The 18,065-nt window shown below is 42.6% G+C and overlaps 1 protein-coding gene across 2 annotated transcripts in view; it reads right to left on the bottom strand.

Annotated features, from left to right (window-relative positions):
- The window catches only part of LOC311142058 (AP-2 complex subunit beta), a 69,535-nt gene that overhangs the window by 15,186 nt on the left and 36,284 nt on the right, over positions 1 to 18,065 (bottom strand). For both annotated transcript variants that reach the window (XM_084177612.1, XM_084177611.1), the window contains 4 exons: positions 15,201 to 15,330; positions 7,188 to 7,272; positions 6,905 to 6,991; positions 2,760 to 2,914 (listed from right to left, as the gene is read on the bottom strand). In XM_084177612.1, the coding sequence (XP_084033738.1) occupies positions 2,760 to 2,914; positions 6,905 to 6,991; positions 7,188 to 7,272; positions 15,201 to 15,330 (457 nt within the window). The remainder of the gene's footprint in view (positions 1 to 2,759; positions 2,915 to 6,904; positions 6,992 to 7,187; positions 7,273 to 15,200; positions 15,331 to 18,065) is intronic.

Below are 18,065 nucleotides of genomic sequence, written 5' to 3'. Positions count from 1 at the left end.
TCGTCTCATATGTATATACTCAATCAATCAAATTGTATTTATAAAGCCCTTTTTACATCAGCAGATGTCACAAAGTGCTATACAGAAACCCAGCCTAAAACCCCAAACATCAAGCAATGCAGATGTATATACTGTATTCTATACTATCGTAATAATGTTTACATATCTTGCATTACCCATCTCATATGTACAGTGGGGAGAACAAGTATTTGATACACTGCCGATTTTGCAGGTTTTCCTACTTACAAAGCATGTAGAGGTCTGTAATGTTTATCATAGGTACACTTCAACTGTGAGAGACGGAATCTAAAACAAAAATCCAGAAAATCACATTGTATGATTTTTAAGTAATTAATTTGCATTTTATTGCATGACATAAGTATTTGATCACCTACCAACCAGTAAGAATTCCGGCCCTCACAGACCTGTTAGTTTTTCTTTAAGAAGCCCTCCTGTTCTCCACTCATTACCTGTATTAACTGCACCTGTTTGAACTCATTACCTGTATAAAAGACAACTGTCCACACACTCAATCAAACAGACTCCAACCTCTCCACAATGGCCAAGACCAGAGAGCTGTGTAAGGACATCAGGGATACAATTGTAGACCTGCACAAGGCTGGGATGGGCTACAGGACAATAGGCAAGCAGCTTGGTGAGAAGGCAACAACTGTTGGCGCAATTATTAGAAAATGGAAGAAGTTCAAGATGACGGTCAATCACCCTCGGTCTGGGGCTCCATGCAAGATCTCACCTCGTGGGGCATCAATGATCATGAGGAAGGTGAGGGATCAGCCCAGAACTACACGGCAGGACCTGGTCAATGACCTGAAGAGAGCTAGGACCACAGTCTCAAAGAAAACCATTAGTAACACACTACGCCGTCATGGATTAAAATCCTGCAGCGCACGCAAGGTCCCCCTGCTCAAGCCAGCTCATGTCCAGGCCCGTCTGAAGTTTGCCAATGACCATCTGGATGATCCAGAGGAGGAATGGGAGAAGGTCATATGGTCTGATGAGACAAAAATAGAGCTTTTTGGTCTAAACTCCACTCGCCGTGTTTGGAGGAAGAAGAAGGATGAGTACAACCCCAAGAACACCATCCCAACCATGAAGCATGGAGGTGGAAACATCATTCTTTGGGGATGCTTTTCTGCAAAGGGGACAGGACGACTGCACCGTATTGAGGGGAGGATGGATGGGGCCATGTATCACGAGATCTTGGCCAACAACAACCTTCCCTCAGTAAGAGCATTGAAGATGGGTCGTGGCTGGGTCTTCCAGCATGACAACGACCTGAAACACACAGCCAGGGCAACTAAGGAGTGGCTCCGTAAGAAGCATCTCAAGGTCCTGGAGTGGCCTAGCCAGTCTCCAGACCTGAACCCAATAGAAAATCTTTGGAGGGAGCTGAAAGTCCGTATTGCCCAGCGACAGCCCCGAAACCTGAAGGATCTGGAGAAGGTCTGTATGGAGGAGTGGGCCAAAATCCCTGCTGCAGTGTGTGCAAACCTGGTCAAGACCTACAGGAAACGTATGATCTCTGTAATTGCAAACAAAGGTTTCTGTACCAAATATTAAGTTCTGCTTTTCTGATGTATCAAATACTTATGTCATGCAATAAAATGCAAATTAATTACTTAAAAATCATACAATGTGATTTTCTGGATTTTTGTTTTAGATTCTGTCTCTCACAGTTGAAGTGTACCTATGATAAAAATTACAGACCTCTACATGCTTTGTAAGTAGGAAAACCTGCAAAATCGGCAGTGTATCAAATACTTGTTCTCCCCACTGTATATACGGTATTTTATACTATCTATTGCATCTTAGCCTATGCCGCTCTGACAATGACATTGCTCATCCATATACTTATATATTCTTATTCCATTCCTTTACTGAGATTTGTGTGTATTAGATATTTGTTGTGGAACTGTTAGATATTACTTGCTAGATATTACTGCACTGTCGGAACAAGAAGCACAAACATTTCGCTACACTCGCAATAACATCTGCTAACCATGTGTATGTGACCAATACATTTGATTTGATTTGATTTTTGAGTTGTCAGAGACGCCGCTGAGGTGACATAACCATGTGTTACATAATCCGTTCGGAAGAAAAAGTACAGGACTATAACTTAGGGAAAAGAAAGCACTTGACTCCAGTAAGACAAATCGCAATATAAAATGTAATGTTTTGGATTGACCTCACCTGAATACATTCATCAGGAGATTGTTTGGCCTTGAATGGCTAAGAAAGGAATCAATTAAGGACGTCTCACTTGATGGACCTGATGAAGCCTGCATTTAGGCGCTATTAGCAGTGCTACATGGGGCTTTTGACCTTGTTCATGGCCAATCTAGAGGAGCAAAAGTTAACCAAGCAGCACATCTGCTGCAGAGGCCTGCCATTACGCTGCCAGATGACAGGTCATTCCCAATAAGCCCTAGATGATGAACAGGCTCCTTCAAACACATGATGATGGAACAGGATACGGCTGGGTGTGTGTAAAACAAAGAAGATCGATAACTTTCATTACTTCCATAAACCATCTCTAGGTACCACTGTACTCCCTCTTGGATGTAGCATGCACATCATTAAAAGAGAGTATAGAGAAGCTGCTGTCTGGGCTTTTGGGGTATGTTCAGCTGGAGGACAAAACTTCTGCTTGGCACTTCAGACCTTTACTGACAAAAACGTTCTACAATATGTGTGAGTTCTGAATTAGGAGGGTTGAGGTTAGGCGGGTGTCTTACCGTGTAGTTGGGGTTGCCAGGTTGGATGCGGAGCTCAGCCAGGATCCAGATGCCATTTGTGAGCTTGAGGGACTGGTAGAGCATATCCTGGCCCTCCACGTTCCTCTTGGCGATGGTGTAGATGTTGTCGTTCTGCAGCTTCCCCGACACCGTGTCTGCAAGGCCACATTACATACGAGTCAGGAATATAGTCGTTTATAGTTTTTTTGGGGGGGCTGTGGGGGATCCTGGTTAAAGGATTTCTGGATTCATGAGGGAATAAGCTGAGAGGGAATCCTTCAATTGAAAATGCTAAAATTAAATAAAAAAAATAAGGGAATTTTTGAACTCTAGGTGGAAATCAGTGCTACATAGGCAAAGCTCAGCCCCAAGGCCTGTATTCTAAGGTTGACTACTGTTAAGTGCACATTGGATAAGTTCATTCTCTGGTGTATTGCAGTTCAGCAGTTCAAATTCATTCTTTGTACTTACAGTACTCATTTAGACATACACAACTGAGAGGGGAGTTATCGATTGACTGAGGTATTGTACAATAGTAGCTTAATTTTCGGATGCTTCATTCTCTAGTCTACGGATTAGGAACAGTTTCCAATTATTGGTTTGCAGCTTCATCTAAAAACTAGAATTGAAGGACTCAATACAACAAGATAGAGATGAAAATTGATTTCATGTAAGACAAAATTTTGAATATTAATAATAGCTTTATCATATCCTACAGTATGTGAAAAACCAACAACTAGGCTATTAGCTGCTCTTGACTCATATTAGACTACACACGTTGCCTGATAAATCATTCTATTTCCATGACCTACATCAGCTGCCTATTCCGCTGTCCCAGTCAATCTGTATCTTTAAGGCAACTCTAATGGTTTCTCTGTGAGCCTGGCTAACTACTGGCAGCGGGGAGCAGCTCAGCTAATACAATTGCAGGAGCTTAGTCCCTCCATTGTGCTTCTAAGTCCGATAATTTTTTTGTCACAATCTAAGTCGGACTTTGAGGAAGGGGAACAGAGCTAGGGTAACTTCTAACAGTGCTGTGAACTTTCAAGCGATACATTGAACGTCGAGGATGTAACCTAGCTTATATGCTGCACCCTTATTGTGGACTGTCACTACAGGGAGTAGCTACTACAACTTCCAGATCTCACATCTAGATCTGGGGATGGCACTAGACACTAGGTCTAAGAGGCTTAAAACCATAGGTCAATGGACCTACATGTCCCATTGTAGGTCCTGTCCTGAGCACTGGTCAGTGCCACCACTCTCAGTCCCTAGTCACTCTGTTGTCTGGGGCAACAGGGCATGGAGTGGGTTATCATTAAAGAGCTTGTGTGAAGTCTCCTTCAGGGAAAGCGGGAGGAGAGAGGTGAGGCGAAGGGCCTTGAAAGCAGTCCTGAGAGGCAGGTGGTGGGTGGAGAGAAGGAGAAAAATAAGTGTCAAAAAAAGAAAGAGGCAGGACTAGTGACAGTGGAAAAGAGAAGTTCATCCCCCCTACAGCGCAGTGGAACAGCTTCCTGTACGACTTGGCTTTATTAGGTTATAGTCTGCAGGGAGGCTTCTAGTGGGCAAGGCTCCCACCCCATACTGCTCTAACCATTTACCTTCGAGCAACACTTGTCAGTCATAGATAGAAGATGTCTGCTTTTTGTTACCCCACTTTGTTTGAATGTGAGTGGCAACTTAAGTGGTGTTCGTATTTTTGTGTGGCCAGTCAGTGGCTTGTCATTTTCAAGGCAAAAAGTGAATTGTTGAATAGTATTTTTAAGGGCAGAAAGGATGCCTGTTGTATTCTAATAACAGCCTTTGAAACCATCCAACCCCTTTATCACAATGACATTCTATGTCCTCAAATGAAGAAGAGAGACAAACACTGATTACTGGGCAAATGTGATATACACTAAAATCAAAAGCACAATTCAAGCATTTAAAGTGATGCGAGATTACCCTCATTAGCTAGCTAGTACATTGCCTACTTGGTAACAAACGTTTCGTATTTGCTATACCAGTCATACCATTAGTATACCATAATGCTATACCATTAGTGACTCATGGTTCTACAGTGGCTGTGGAAAGAGCCTTGTTTTAAATGAGGCTAATGGAGTATTGCATGTCACGCAGAGTACAGATTATTGTATGGGACAATATACAAATTTACACTTTAAAGTTGTCTCATTAGATTTGGGGTGGGGGAAAAAAATGGGGTCCCTGCTGAAAAAGTTTGAATGCCACTGCTCTACCATTATCTTGAAGATGAGAAAGATTCACAGTTTCAGTCTGAATTTACAATAGCTACCTATAGAACAATTCACTAGGTTTGGAAATGAAAGTACAAATAACTCATCAAACCAAGAACCCCTTTCCCAGAAAACGCGTTTCTCTAAAAAAAGCTTATAGAACACAGCTTCCTCTCACACTGTATTTAGCTCACAGTGTGTCAGTGACGACGAACATGAAAAGAGCCTCCAATCATTCCATTAATTTCCACACTCCAAAGCTGCTTATCACAGCCAAGGTGAGGGCATGCATGAGCAGAGCTGTTCTTGTAACCTGGGGCAGGAGAGGGTCAATACTTTGTGACCTCAGAGTGATGTAGGAGGATGAGGGATTATTGGAATGGAAATGCTGAAATATGGAGAGAATGAGAGTGTGTGCATTTGTGTGTTTGAGAGAATGTGTGTATGAATCTGTATGTGTGTGCACATGTGTTCCTGTAGGTGTTCGTGGAAAGATATTGCCAAATAAATTGTAGGCAGGTGTGTAACCCTGGAACCTAAGGCGGTGATGTTGTGGTTACTGCAACACAGCCAGAGGATTAGAGGAAAAGGCCAATTCCACCAATGAATACTACCACTTAAAACCCCTAGTCATGTCATCTGGTTCTCAAGTCAACCTGTAGCAGCTATTTTAAACCAATGCCCTGAGCTCTCAGTGTTTGATCAACTGCCTTCAGTGTCTTGAACACAAATTAGGAAATTATTTGATGATTTTGTGGTTTGATGGTTTCAAAGGTCACTTGTGGTCACCTGTCCATGTTGGTAAATCAGACCTTGCATGTGGACTAAACAATAACTAAAGCTACTCCCCTCCAGATACTACTTTCCCAAAACAATAACTGCCCTCTAGTTGGCTCAACATGTTAGATCAGTGAAAGGAGAGGATAGTGGTAATTGTGATTCAGACATGAGCTCTGTGAGGACAATAGGCCTGATATATTACCAACATATATATTAGAATGACAAAAACACCACCAAGTCACTGAACACAAGCACACACAAGCATGTAACTAAGCATGTAATGGGGAAAGTTTTTTTTTTATGGGGATCATATGTTGACGGATGATGCAGACGACCATCTGTAATTTGTCCATAATTTATTAAGTGCATCAAAAGTTGAAATAAGTAGAACTTTTGACAGATAGACGGATGCATAGAGAGCTCTTCATGCATTTAATCCGTCTCTGCATGCTCTCTCCTCATCAAATTACGTCTCCTTCCACTGAATCACCAGCACTCAATCGATAGGAAACAACACCAACACGAAGTGACGATGTCCTTCACTTGTACTCGCAGCAGTTCAAAAAGAGGACAAAGATCTTATCCCATTTAACTTCAACACAATGAAGTGTTCAAAACCACACTAAGCTCCAGTTTCAATATCACCTAACAAAGCTCCTCTGACATAAACAAGATAGAAGAGGAATACAGGCAGATAGATTGTTGATGAGACTCAGAACCTCAAAGGCCTTTTTATCATTTGTGTTTGTGCCTGGTTACTGTAGATGACTAAGTGGTGTGTGTTTAATCCACAAATGTTAGCGGCATTGTGGATCAACCCTTATGTCCTCACAAAGCGCTTTAAGACTGAATCACACTCGAGACGAGAATAGCCACCAAGGTTCAAATTCAACAGCACAGCGTGAACAGCTCTGATGATAGACATTGAGCACACAGTATACATTTTAATTCCAGAGCTGTATCAGTGTTTTTATACCATGGAGCAGTGGAAAACCCCGATTTAAATTGTGTCAGCCCTTAGAGTACATATCATGGTTAGAGATATGTTATTTTTTCCCACATGCTGCATAAAACATATGTTTGTGTTCAAATGTACATATAGCTTTCATCCATAGATGTAAGGAGACCTACCTGCGTTTAAGTGGCACTCCTTAATCTGGTACTGCAGCTCGTTCTCATTGGGGATGTCTTTCCAGGTGGCCAAGAACACCTGTCGCTCTGAGGCAGATGCAGGGAACAAAAGAAGAGTGACACCAGCACTGAGCGGGGAGCTACTTCCTGTGAAGAGGTTGTTTTAGACCAAGGGTCCTCGAGTTGGTCTAAAACTCTTCAAACTCTTTGGTGATAATGAGTCTACTGCTATGGTAATGACCTGGATATTGAGTGTTTGTGACTTGCTTCCAGACACACGTACCCATTTTGCCGTCCTCCACAAAGAAGATGTTGAGTGGGATAAGCCCGCTGAAGTAGAAGACGTCAATGTTGTTCTTCACAGCCACCTGTGGACGAAAGACAACGTTAATATGACATCAGTCAGTGCCGTAGTGCCATGTGCACTAGAGGTGACTGGATATGGACATATGGAATGGAAGTCCTCAAACACTTTTGAGCATATGCGACACAGATGAGACAGACAACTTTAAATATAGAATTGCTCTAAATAAGAAAAAGTGCAGTTGAAATGTTCATGCAGTGTGTCATGTCTAAACAGAAGTAAGACTGGAGACATTTCTATTTGTGAGTGTGGGTGGTGAGGGCTTGAAGCTGATCAAGTGTCTGGGCTGTTGGACTCTCCAACTAATGGAGTACAGCCCTCATGGGCACTCTGAGCTCTCTCTGAACTTGATTATCATGGCTGGCCTCATGGAGAGTGACCCTTCGGCATCGGCTGGTAGTCCTGTCCCTACTCTGTTCATGAATAGACATTAGCAGGAGACCAGACCCAGGCCGGCATCACCGAGGACACACACACACAAAATGGCTGTATCAGCTGGAGAGCCCTGTCCACTAGGGTTCTTTGGGCTGAATAGTTTCCGGCTCCATCGCTCTCTGAGCCACTGAACAGTGAGAATGAGCTGACTGAAACTAATAAAGTCTGCTGACGGATGGGCTGCATTCCAGGATAGCTGAGTAGCTGTCATACATTGCCATTATATTATATTATTATATTATTATATAGGCCTACATGCTCTTATGCATATTACCAAATAATTTACAGAGCTTTAAAAGCGCTATGTATTCCATTTTTGAGACCAGATTTACAGAAAGATATTCCAGTGAAGTGTCTTAGTTCTGTAGAAACTTTAGTGGTCAAATAGTTGTTGATAATTGGTGACTTAATTAATTAGCCTACTATTTCAAATTAATAACGTTGTTGAGGGCACCAGAAATCGTTTTTATTCAAAGAGAACAATTAACTTGAAACTCTGATTAGTAGTTTAGCCTCCGTTCTTCAAGTCACATATCAACAATCTTAAAGGATACGTAAGGTATTTAATTGTATTAGAGCCAGCATTTGTCAAAGCAAGAGAAAACCACACTTCTTTATAAAGATAGGATTTATTGTTACGCTAAAAAACACAATGAAAAGAAACAAAGATTATGATTGCTCGATTAAGATTATCATTTTGCAATGCCGAATAGTCGAGGAAATAGAGAACGCTGTAATATATTTATTAAACCAATGGTTGAGTTCTCTCCCCCTCTCTCTTCGGTACAGTCTATTGGTGCAGCCAGCTTTGTGTCGCAGCACACGGTATGAAGGTGACCAAGCAAAGTGTAACAGGTCTGTCCAAGACTGTCAACTCTTTGCCATGCCTACTCTCCTCTCTCCCTCCTGCAAGACAAGTCTCTTTCTTCTCCGAGTTGATTCAATTCTCCATTCGTCTGTAGCCCGAACAGATCTGCTCGTAAGAGCAGAAACATCAGTCCCTTCCCTGCTGATTCCTGAAAGGTTTACTCATGATATATGAAGGTTGGTTGACCTGTTGGGCAAAGGCGGTCTGTGGGGGTGAACATGGTGAGAGAGAGATCAGCCTGTCTTATGACAGTCACACTATGGGAATGTGTTCCTGTGACCCCTAGAGTTACAACACTTCCATACAATTGTGAGCTTAAATAACAATCTTGCAAGATACATTAATGTGAAGTATAGAATATGACTCCAGTATATGTATGTTTGTGAGTACAGTTTATTAACAGTTTGTGCGGGGGCACTGAAGGCTGGAGTCCATTTTCCAGCTGGTTGCAGTCCTGTGGTGGTGGAGCGCATTAAATCCAACACTTTGGCCTCAAATCACTCTAGCACGCTTTACTGCCCTCGGCATGGCGGCCATGTGTGGGCTGAAGGCTGAATCCTCCAGCTCATCTCTCTGTTAACTATACTAAACAATCATGGCCATTAATATGGAGTTGGTCCAACCATTGCTGCTATAACAGCCTCCACTCTTCTGGGAAGGCTTTCCACTAGATGTTGAAACATTGCTGCAGGGACTTGCTTCCATTCAGCCACAAGAGCATTAGTGAGGACGGGCACTGATGTTGGGTGATTAGACCTGGCTTGCAGTAGCGTTCCAATTCATCCCAAAGGTGTTTGATGGGTTTCAGGTCAGGGCTCTGTGCAGGCCAGTCAAGTTTTTCCACATCAATCTCGACAAACCATTTCTTTATGGACCTTGCTTTGTGCACGGGTGCATTGTCATGCTGAAACAGGAAAGGGCCTTCCCCAAACTGTTGCCATAAAGTTGGAAGCACAGAATTGTCTAGAATGTCATTGTATGATGTAGCGTTAAGATTTCACTTCACTGGAACTAAGGGGCCTAGCCCGAACCATGAAAAACAGCCCCAGACCATTATTCCTCCTCCACCAAACTTTACAGTTGGCACTATGCATTCGGGCAAGTAGCGTTCTCCTGGCATCCGCCAAACCCAGATTCGTCCGTCAGACTGCCAGATGGTGAAGCGTGATTCATCACTCCAGAGAATGCGTTTCCATTGCTCCAGAGTCCAATGGTGGCGAACTTTACACCATTCCAGCCGACACTTGGCATTGCGCATGGTGAGCTTAGGCTTGTGTGCGGCTGCTCGGCCATGGAAACCCATTTCACGAAGCTCCCGACAAACAGTTATTGTGGTGACGTTGCTTCCAAAGGCAGTTTGGAACTCGGTAGTGAGTGTTGCAACCGAGGACAGACGATTTTTACGTGCTACACGCTTCAGCACTCGGCGGTCCCGTTCTGTGAGCTTGTGTGGCCTACCACTTCGCCGCTGAGCAGTTGTTGCTCCTAGACGTTTCCACTTCACAATAACAGTACTTACAGTTGACCGGGGCAGCTGTAGCAGGGAAAAAAGTTGACAAACTGACTTTTTGGAATTGTGGCATTCTATGACGGTACCACGTTGAAAGTCACTGAGCTCATTCTACTGCCAATTGTCTATGGAGATTGCATGGCTGTGTGCACGATTTTATACATCTGTCAGCAACGGGTGTGGCTGAAATAGCCGAATCCACTAATTTGTCCACATACCTTTGTACATAATAATAATAATAATAATATGCCATTTAGCAGACGCTTTTATCCAAAGCGACTTACAGTCATGCGTGCATAATTTTTTTTGTGTATGGGTGGTCCCGGGGTTCGAACCCACTACCTTGGCGTTACAAGCGCCGTGCTCTACCAGCTGAGCTACAGAGGACCACATATAGTGTAGCTTAAGTGGAAAATAGACGGGATGCAATTATTCCAAAACTGCAGCTCGTTGTAATACATTTTTCTACTTCAATCAACCAGTCCATTTTGAATTTGTGATAAAACTGTCAGAATTTGGCAAGGAATGTAGCTTGTGTATCCCATCAGTTAGATACGTTTTTAAAGGCATTTATTTCTGTAGGCCTAACGGGAGCTTGTGCGTGCACTCAGCACTCGTGTGTGGACGGAGCAGTTGGAACGCAATTGAGTGAAGGAAACACTGAGGGGAAAGGGAATTTAGGGAGAAGAACGGTGTGATGCTTGGCTTGGTTTCTTTTTTGTTGTGCCCCGCAAATGCACATGTACAAATGTAACACTAGAATCAAAGGAAATTAACGTTGTCTTCAAGACAAAATTTCACTTGCCCATTCGGGCAGCCACATAGCACATTCCACCAAATAGTTTTACTGTATTTGAAAATAAATTGGTCTCTGGTTAAAGATCGAACTTTGACGTTTGCTCGAGTACTCAAGTCCTCGATTACTCATGCCCATCACTAAACCTGACTAGCTTTGATTACTGTGTCAACAGGAACATTTAAAAAGCGAGAGGAAGCCCAAAGATCATGGACTGCCTAGCTACAGTGGGGGAAAAAAGTATTTAGTCAGCCACCAATTGTGCAAGTTCTCCCAATTAAAAAGATGAGAGAGGCCTGTAATTTTCATCATAGGTACACGTCAACTATGACAGACAAAATGAGAAAAAATAATCCAGAAAATCACATTGTAGGATTTTTAATGAATTTATTTGCAAATTATGGTGGAAAATAAGTATTTGGTCAATAACAAAAGTTTCTCAATACTTTGTTATATACCCTTTGTTGGCAATGACACAGGTCAAACGTTTTATGTAAGTCTTCACAATGTTTTCACACACTGTTGCTGGTATTTTGGCCCATTCCTCCATGCAGATCTCCTCTAGAGCAGTGATGTTTTGGGGCTATCGCTGGGCAACACGGACTTTCAACTCCCTCCAAAGATTTTCTATGGGGTTGAGATCTGGAGACTGGCTAGGCCACTACAGGACCTTGAAATGCTTCTTACGAAGCCACTCCTTCGTTGCCCGGGTGGTGTGTTTGGGATCATTGTCATGCTGAAAGACCCAGCCACGTTTCATCTTCAATGCCCTTGCTGATGGAAGGAGGTTTTCACTCAAAATCTCACGATACATGGCCCCATTCATTCTTTCCTTTACACGGATCAGTCGTCCTGGTACCTTTGCAGAAAAAATAGCCCCAAAGCATGATGTTTCCACCCCCATGCTTCACAGTAGGTATGGTGTTCTTTGGATGCAACTCAGCATTCTTTGTCCTCCAAACACGACGAGTTGAGTTTTTACCAAAAAGTTCTATTTTGGTTTCATCTGACCATATGACATTCTCCCAATCCTCTTCTGGATCATCCAAATGCACTCTAGCAAACTTCAGACGGGCCTGGACATGTACTGGCTTAAGCAGGGGGACACGTCTGGCACTGCAGGATTTGTGTCCCTGGCGACGTAGTGTGTTACTGATGGTAGGCTTTGTTACTTTAGTCCCAGCTCTCTGCAGGTCATTCACTAGGTCCCCCCGTGTGGTTCTGGGATTTTTGCTCACCGTTCTTGTGATCATTTTGACCCCACGGGGTGAGATCTTGCGTGGAGCCCCAGATCGAGGGAGATTATCAGTGGTCTTGTATGTCTTCCATTTCCTAATAATTGCTCCCACAGTTGATTTCTTCAAACCAAGCTGCTTACCTATTGCAGATTCAGTCTTCCCAGCCTGGTGCAGGTCTACAATTTTGTTTCTGGTGTCCTTTGACAGCTCTTTGGTCTTGGCCATAGTGGAGTTTGGAGTGTGACTGTTTGAGGTTGTGCACAGGTGTCTTTTATACTGATAACAAGTTCAAACAGGTGCCATTAATACAGATAACGAGTGGAGGACAGAGGAGCCTCTTAAAGAAGAAGTTACAGGTTTGTGAGAGCCAGAAATCTTGCTTGTTTGTAGGTGACCAAATACTTATTTTCCATCATAATTTGCAAATAAATTCATTAAAAATCCTACAATGTGATTTTCTGGATTTTTTTTCCTCAATTTGTCTGTCATAATTGACGTGTACCTAAGATGAAAATTACAGGCCTCTCTCATCTTTTTAAGTGGGAGAACTTGCACAATTGGTGGCTGACTAAATACTTTTTTCCCCCACTGTATATGCCTTATACTCAACACCATGTGGTATCTTCTGTAATGAAACGTTTTTGAAAAAGGCCTTGCAGCAAAAACTTCCAACAATAAAAAGTATTTTGGATCATCTTTTGCCTAAGCTTTCTTATTTCTCTCTTTTATCATGAGAAGCCAAGCATTCAGGTGAGACTGACTAATTATGATATCTTTTGACCAGGTAGGTTGCTCATGCCTAGAATGCTTTACGTAACCAGAAGGTACAGTATATTAGTAGGCTATATGTAAAGAACAGATTACATTAAGAATAGTCTGATGGGTAAGAATGTTATCAAGTGCTTGTCAAATTGTGAATGAGAGACTGATAAAGTGTGTGCAGCCTGCGCAACAAACAGAGCAGAGCCTTTCATGAGACTTCGCATCATGCAGCCTTAGAATGTATTTGAAATCAAAACATATAGCTTAAGGTTTGTATCACAACTAAAGTCTAAACTAAGCATATAGGACCAGTTTCAAATTATCACTTTGTTAACCACTCAACACAGAGTAGCCGCATGTGCGCACTCCTTTGGAAATCGTTTGGGGGAAATGTCCTTTCTATTTTATTCAGCTATGTTCAATTGTATTCTTCATACTATAAAATAATGCCACAGGAATTATAATCAAATCTTGTCTGCTAAATTAACTAGTGTAGCCAACAGCCATATAGCATAGCCAGATCAGGGCCTAACATAAGGACGACTCAGAATATGCTATTCTGTTCTTCTGAAATAGGCTACATTTTCTTCATATCATAACGCTTCTTTAGACCTGCCTAAAATAAATAATTGATTTATTGTGATGGTGTAGGCTATATTAAATGGATTTATTAGACTTTAAATAATGTAGATATTCCAAAGGTCTGCATCAGTGGCTTGTAGGCTATGCGTGGAAGACCGGAGATGCTAAATGTGTGTTAATTAACGGTAAATTACCGTGAGACCGACTGTTATTTGCATGACAGTTACCAGCTGACAAAATGTTATGGCCGTCACAGCCCTATGTATGCATTGCATTGAGAAAGTATTCAGACCCCTTGACTTTTTCCACATTTTGTTACATTAGAGCCTTATTCTAAAATTGATTTTTAATTTTTTTTAATCCTCAATCTACACACAATACCTCATAATGAAAAAGCAAAAACATGTTTTTAGAAATGTTTGCAAAAAAAATTACTGTAATATCATATTTACATAAGTATTCAGACCCTTTACTCAGTACTTTGTTGAAGCACCTTTGGCAGCGATTACAGCCTTGCGTCTTCTTGGGTATGACGTTACAAGCTTGGCACATCTGTATTTGTGGAGTTTCTCCCATTCTTCTCTGCAGATCCTCTCAAGCTCTGTCAGGTTGGATGGGGAGCGTCGCTGCACGGCTATTTTCAGGTCTCTCCAGAGATGTTCGATCAGGTTCAAGTCCGGGCTCTGGCTGGGCCACTCAAGGACATTCAGAGAGACTTGTCCCGAAGCCACTCCTGCGTTGTCTTGGCTGTGTGCTTAGGGTCGTTGTCTTGTTGGAAGGTGAACCTTCGCCCCAGTCTGAGGTCCTGAGCGCTCTGGAGCAGGTTTTCATCAAGGATCTCTCTGTACTTTGCTCCGTTCATCTTTCCCTCGATCCTGACTAGTCTCCCAGTCCCTGCATCTGAAAAACATGCCCACAGCATGATGCTGCCACCACCATGCTTCACTGAAGGGTTGGTGCCAGGTTTCCTGCAGACGTGACGCTTGGCATTCAGGCCAAAGAGTTAAATCTTGGTTTCATCAGACCAGATAATCTTGTTTCTCATGGTCTGAGAGTCCTTAAGGTGCCTTTTGGCAAACTCCAACTCCGGGCTGTCATGTGCCTTTGGCCACTCTACCATAAAGGCCTGATTGGTAGAGTGCTGCAGAGATGGTTGTCCTTCTGGAAGGTTCTCCCATCTCCACAGAGGAACTCTGGAGCTCTGTCAGAGTGACCATCGTGTTCTTGGTCAACTCCGTGACCTTTCTCCCCCAATTGCTCAGTTTGGCGGGCGTCCAGCTCTAGGAAGAGTCTTGATGGTTCCAAACTTCTTCCATTTAAGAATGGAGGAGGCCACTGTGTTCTTGGGGACCTTCAATGCTGCAGAATTTTTTTGGTACCCTTCCCCAGATCTGTGCCTCGACACAATACTGTCTCGGAGCTCTAAGGACAATTCCTTCGACCTCATGGCTTGGTTTTGGCTCTGACATGCACTGTCAACTGTGGGACCTTATATAGACAGATGTGTGCCTTTCCAAATCATGTGCAATCAATTGAATTTACCACAGGTGGACTCCAATCAAGTTGTAAAAACATCTCAAGGATGATCAAAAACCTGTTTTCACTTTGTTGTTATGGGGTATTGTGTGTAGATTGGGGCTTTTTTTATTGAATCCATTTTAGTATAAGGCTGTAACGTAACAAAATGTGGAAAAAGGGAAGCGGTCTGAATACTTCCCGAATGCACTGTATAGGAGTTTACCTGTAGGTTGTTCAGTGGGTCCATCTTCATGACTGGCCCAATGGTGTTGAGAGGCAGGGAAACGTCAATACTCTGGCTGGGCATCAGTGGAGTGTGGATGGGCAGAGGTGTGGTGGGGATCACTCCGAAACTAGACAGAAAGACAACACCATAATTTAAAACATTTTTTTAACCTTTATTTAAAGCTGCAATATGTTACTTTTTGGGCTACATGACCAAATTCACATAGAAATGTGTGATATAGATCTATCATTCTAATTGAAAGCAAGTCTAAGAAGTGGTAGATATATTCTGTGTGCGCTATTTCTATGCTTCCCATTCTTAAGTTTTGTTGTGGAGTCTTTTACTTTCGGTTTTGTACACCAGCTTCAAACAGCTGAAAATAAAATATTTTTGATTATAGAAAATATATTATACAGCGGTTTAGATGGTACAATGATTCTCTACACTACACTTGCTTGTTTTGTCACAAACTGAAATTAGGCGAACTATTATAATCTTATCAACCAGGAAACGCCGGAGTGATTTCTGCATAGTGAATCTTTTTAAGTCAATTAAGGACAAATTCTATAAAAAATATGCGCAATGTGATATCGACACTGGAAGGCTGCTCTCTGATCCGCAGTGCTATCTGTGCCACTAGAGATCCTGGTTCGAATCCAGGCTCTGTCGTAGCCGGCCGCGACCGGGAGACCCATGGGGCGGCGCACAATTGGCCCAGCGTCGTCCAGGGTAGGGGAGGGAATGGCCGGCAGGGATGTAGCTCAGGTGATAGAGCATGGCGTTTGCAACGCCAGGGTTGTGGATTCGATTACCACGGGGGGGCAGTATGAAAAAAAAAATTAATATTTATGCACTCAATAACTGTAAGTCGCTCTGGATAAGAGCGTCTGCTAAATGATTAAATGTAAAATGTAATTGACCATCTCCTGTCATTGAGCAAGGCACTTAACCCCCCCACAAAGTAGAACCACTGTTAGGCAACTGTATAAAACACGTGGTCAGCCCTCAGTCTGGAGAGCTACTGGGTGTGCAGGCTTTTGATCAAGCCCTGCTCAAACACATCAGAGCCAGTTTATCAAGGTCCGGTTCATTTCTAAACTGTGGTTTGTCAGAGAGGGACTGGAATAAAAACCTGCACAACCATTAGCTCTCCTGGAGGATTGACCACCCTTGATGTAAAACATTGCAACATTACAACCAAATACGTTCTATGCCTTTTGAAATAATTTGCTCATTCAATATATCAAAGATCAAATGGCTATGGTAGGCTACAAATCTTTTTATTCACCTAAAGAAAGCCCACACATTTTCAGGAAATGTACCCTTCTAGTTTAGTCATATTTATCATAGCTACATTAGAAGTGTTTACTTTGCAGGCTGACTAGCATCTATTGAGTTGCAATGTACCATACATTGGATGCTCATATCAACTGGAAGTATCTACAAAACAAGTTTTGAAGCCACATAATCCAAAAGAAAGGCTGCATCTAATCTTTATTCCTATAAATAATGTTCACGATTCACAAATTATTATTTTGATTCACATGATCTGATTCACTGCGATTGAACCGAATCACAACTAATACAATGGCAAAGTGAATCGTTCATTTTGCCAAAAATAATCATTTAAATTAATCACATGAATCGATCAAAAAAGTAAATAAACTTTGTATGACCTTAACCGCGAGTGTCGGTTGAAAGTTCTTTGGGATATGACGAATACATTAATGCATGTCAATAATAACTAAACAGTTAACTAGAGGATACAATATACAGTGCCTTTGGAAAGTACTCAGACCCTTTCACTTTTTCCACATTTTGTTACAGCCTTATTCTAAAATGGATTAAAGAAAAAAACATATTCAGCAAACTACACACAATACCCATAAGGGCAAAGTAAAATTTTACAAATGTATAAAGAAATAAAAAACAGAAATACCCTATTCACATAAGTATTCAGACCCTTTGCTATGAGACTCAAAATTGAGCTCAGGTGCATCCTGTTACCATTGATCATCCTTGAGATGTTTTTACAACTTGATTGGAGTCCACCTGTGGTAAATTCAATTGATTGGACATGATTTGGAAAGGCACACAGCTGTCTATAGAAGGTCCCACAGTTGACAGTGCATGTCAGAGCAAAAACCAAGCCATGAGGTCGAAGGAATTGTCAGTAGAGCTCAGAGACAAGATTGTGTCGAGGCACAGATCTGGGGAAGGGTACCAAAAAATGTCTGCAGCATTGAAGGTCCCCAAGAACACAGTGGCCTCCATCATTCTTAAAAATGGAAGAAGTTTGGAACAACCAAGACTCTTCCTAGAGCTGTCCACCCGGCCAAACAGAGCAATTGGGGGAGAAGGGCCTAGGTCACGGAAGTGACCAAGAACCCGATGGTCACTCTGACAGAGCTCTAGAATTCCTCTGTGGAGATGGGAGAACCTTCCAGAAGGACAACCATCTCTGCAGCACTCCACCAATCAGGCCTTTATGGTAGAGTGGCCAGACGGAAGCCACTCCTCAGTAAAAGGCACGACAGCCCGCTTGGAGTTTGCCAAAAGGCACTTAAAGACTCTCAGACCATGAGAAACAAGATTCTCTGGTCTGATGAAACCGAGATTGAACTCTTTGGCCTGAATGCCAAGCGTCACGTCTGGAGGAAACCTGGCACCATCCCTACGGTGAAGCATGGTGGTGGCAGCATCATGCTGTGGGGATGCTTTTCAGCGGCAGGGACTGGGAGACCAGTCAGGATCGAGGGAAAGATGAACAAAGCAAAGTACAGAGAGATCCTTGATGGAAACCTGCTCCAGAGTGCTCAGGACCTCAGACTGGGGCGAAGGTTCACCTTCCAACAGGACAAC

This window comes from Coregonus lavaretus (genome assembly GCF_964263955.1).
Source record: "Coregonus lavaretus genome assembly, chromosome: 15".
In the NCBI taxonomy this organism is placed as follows: domain Eukaryota; kingdom Metazoa; phylum Chordata; class Actinopteri; order Salmoniformes; family Salmonidae; genus Coregonus; species Coregonus lavaretus.
This window is presented reverse-complemented; position numbering and strand designations above follow the sequence as displayed.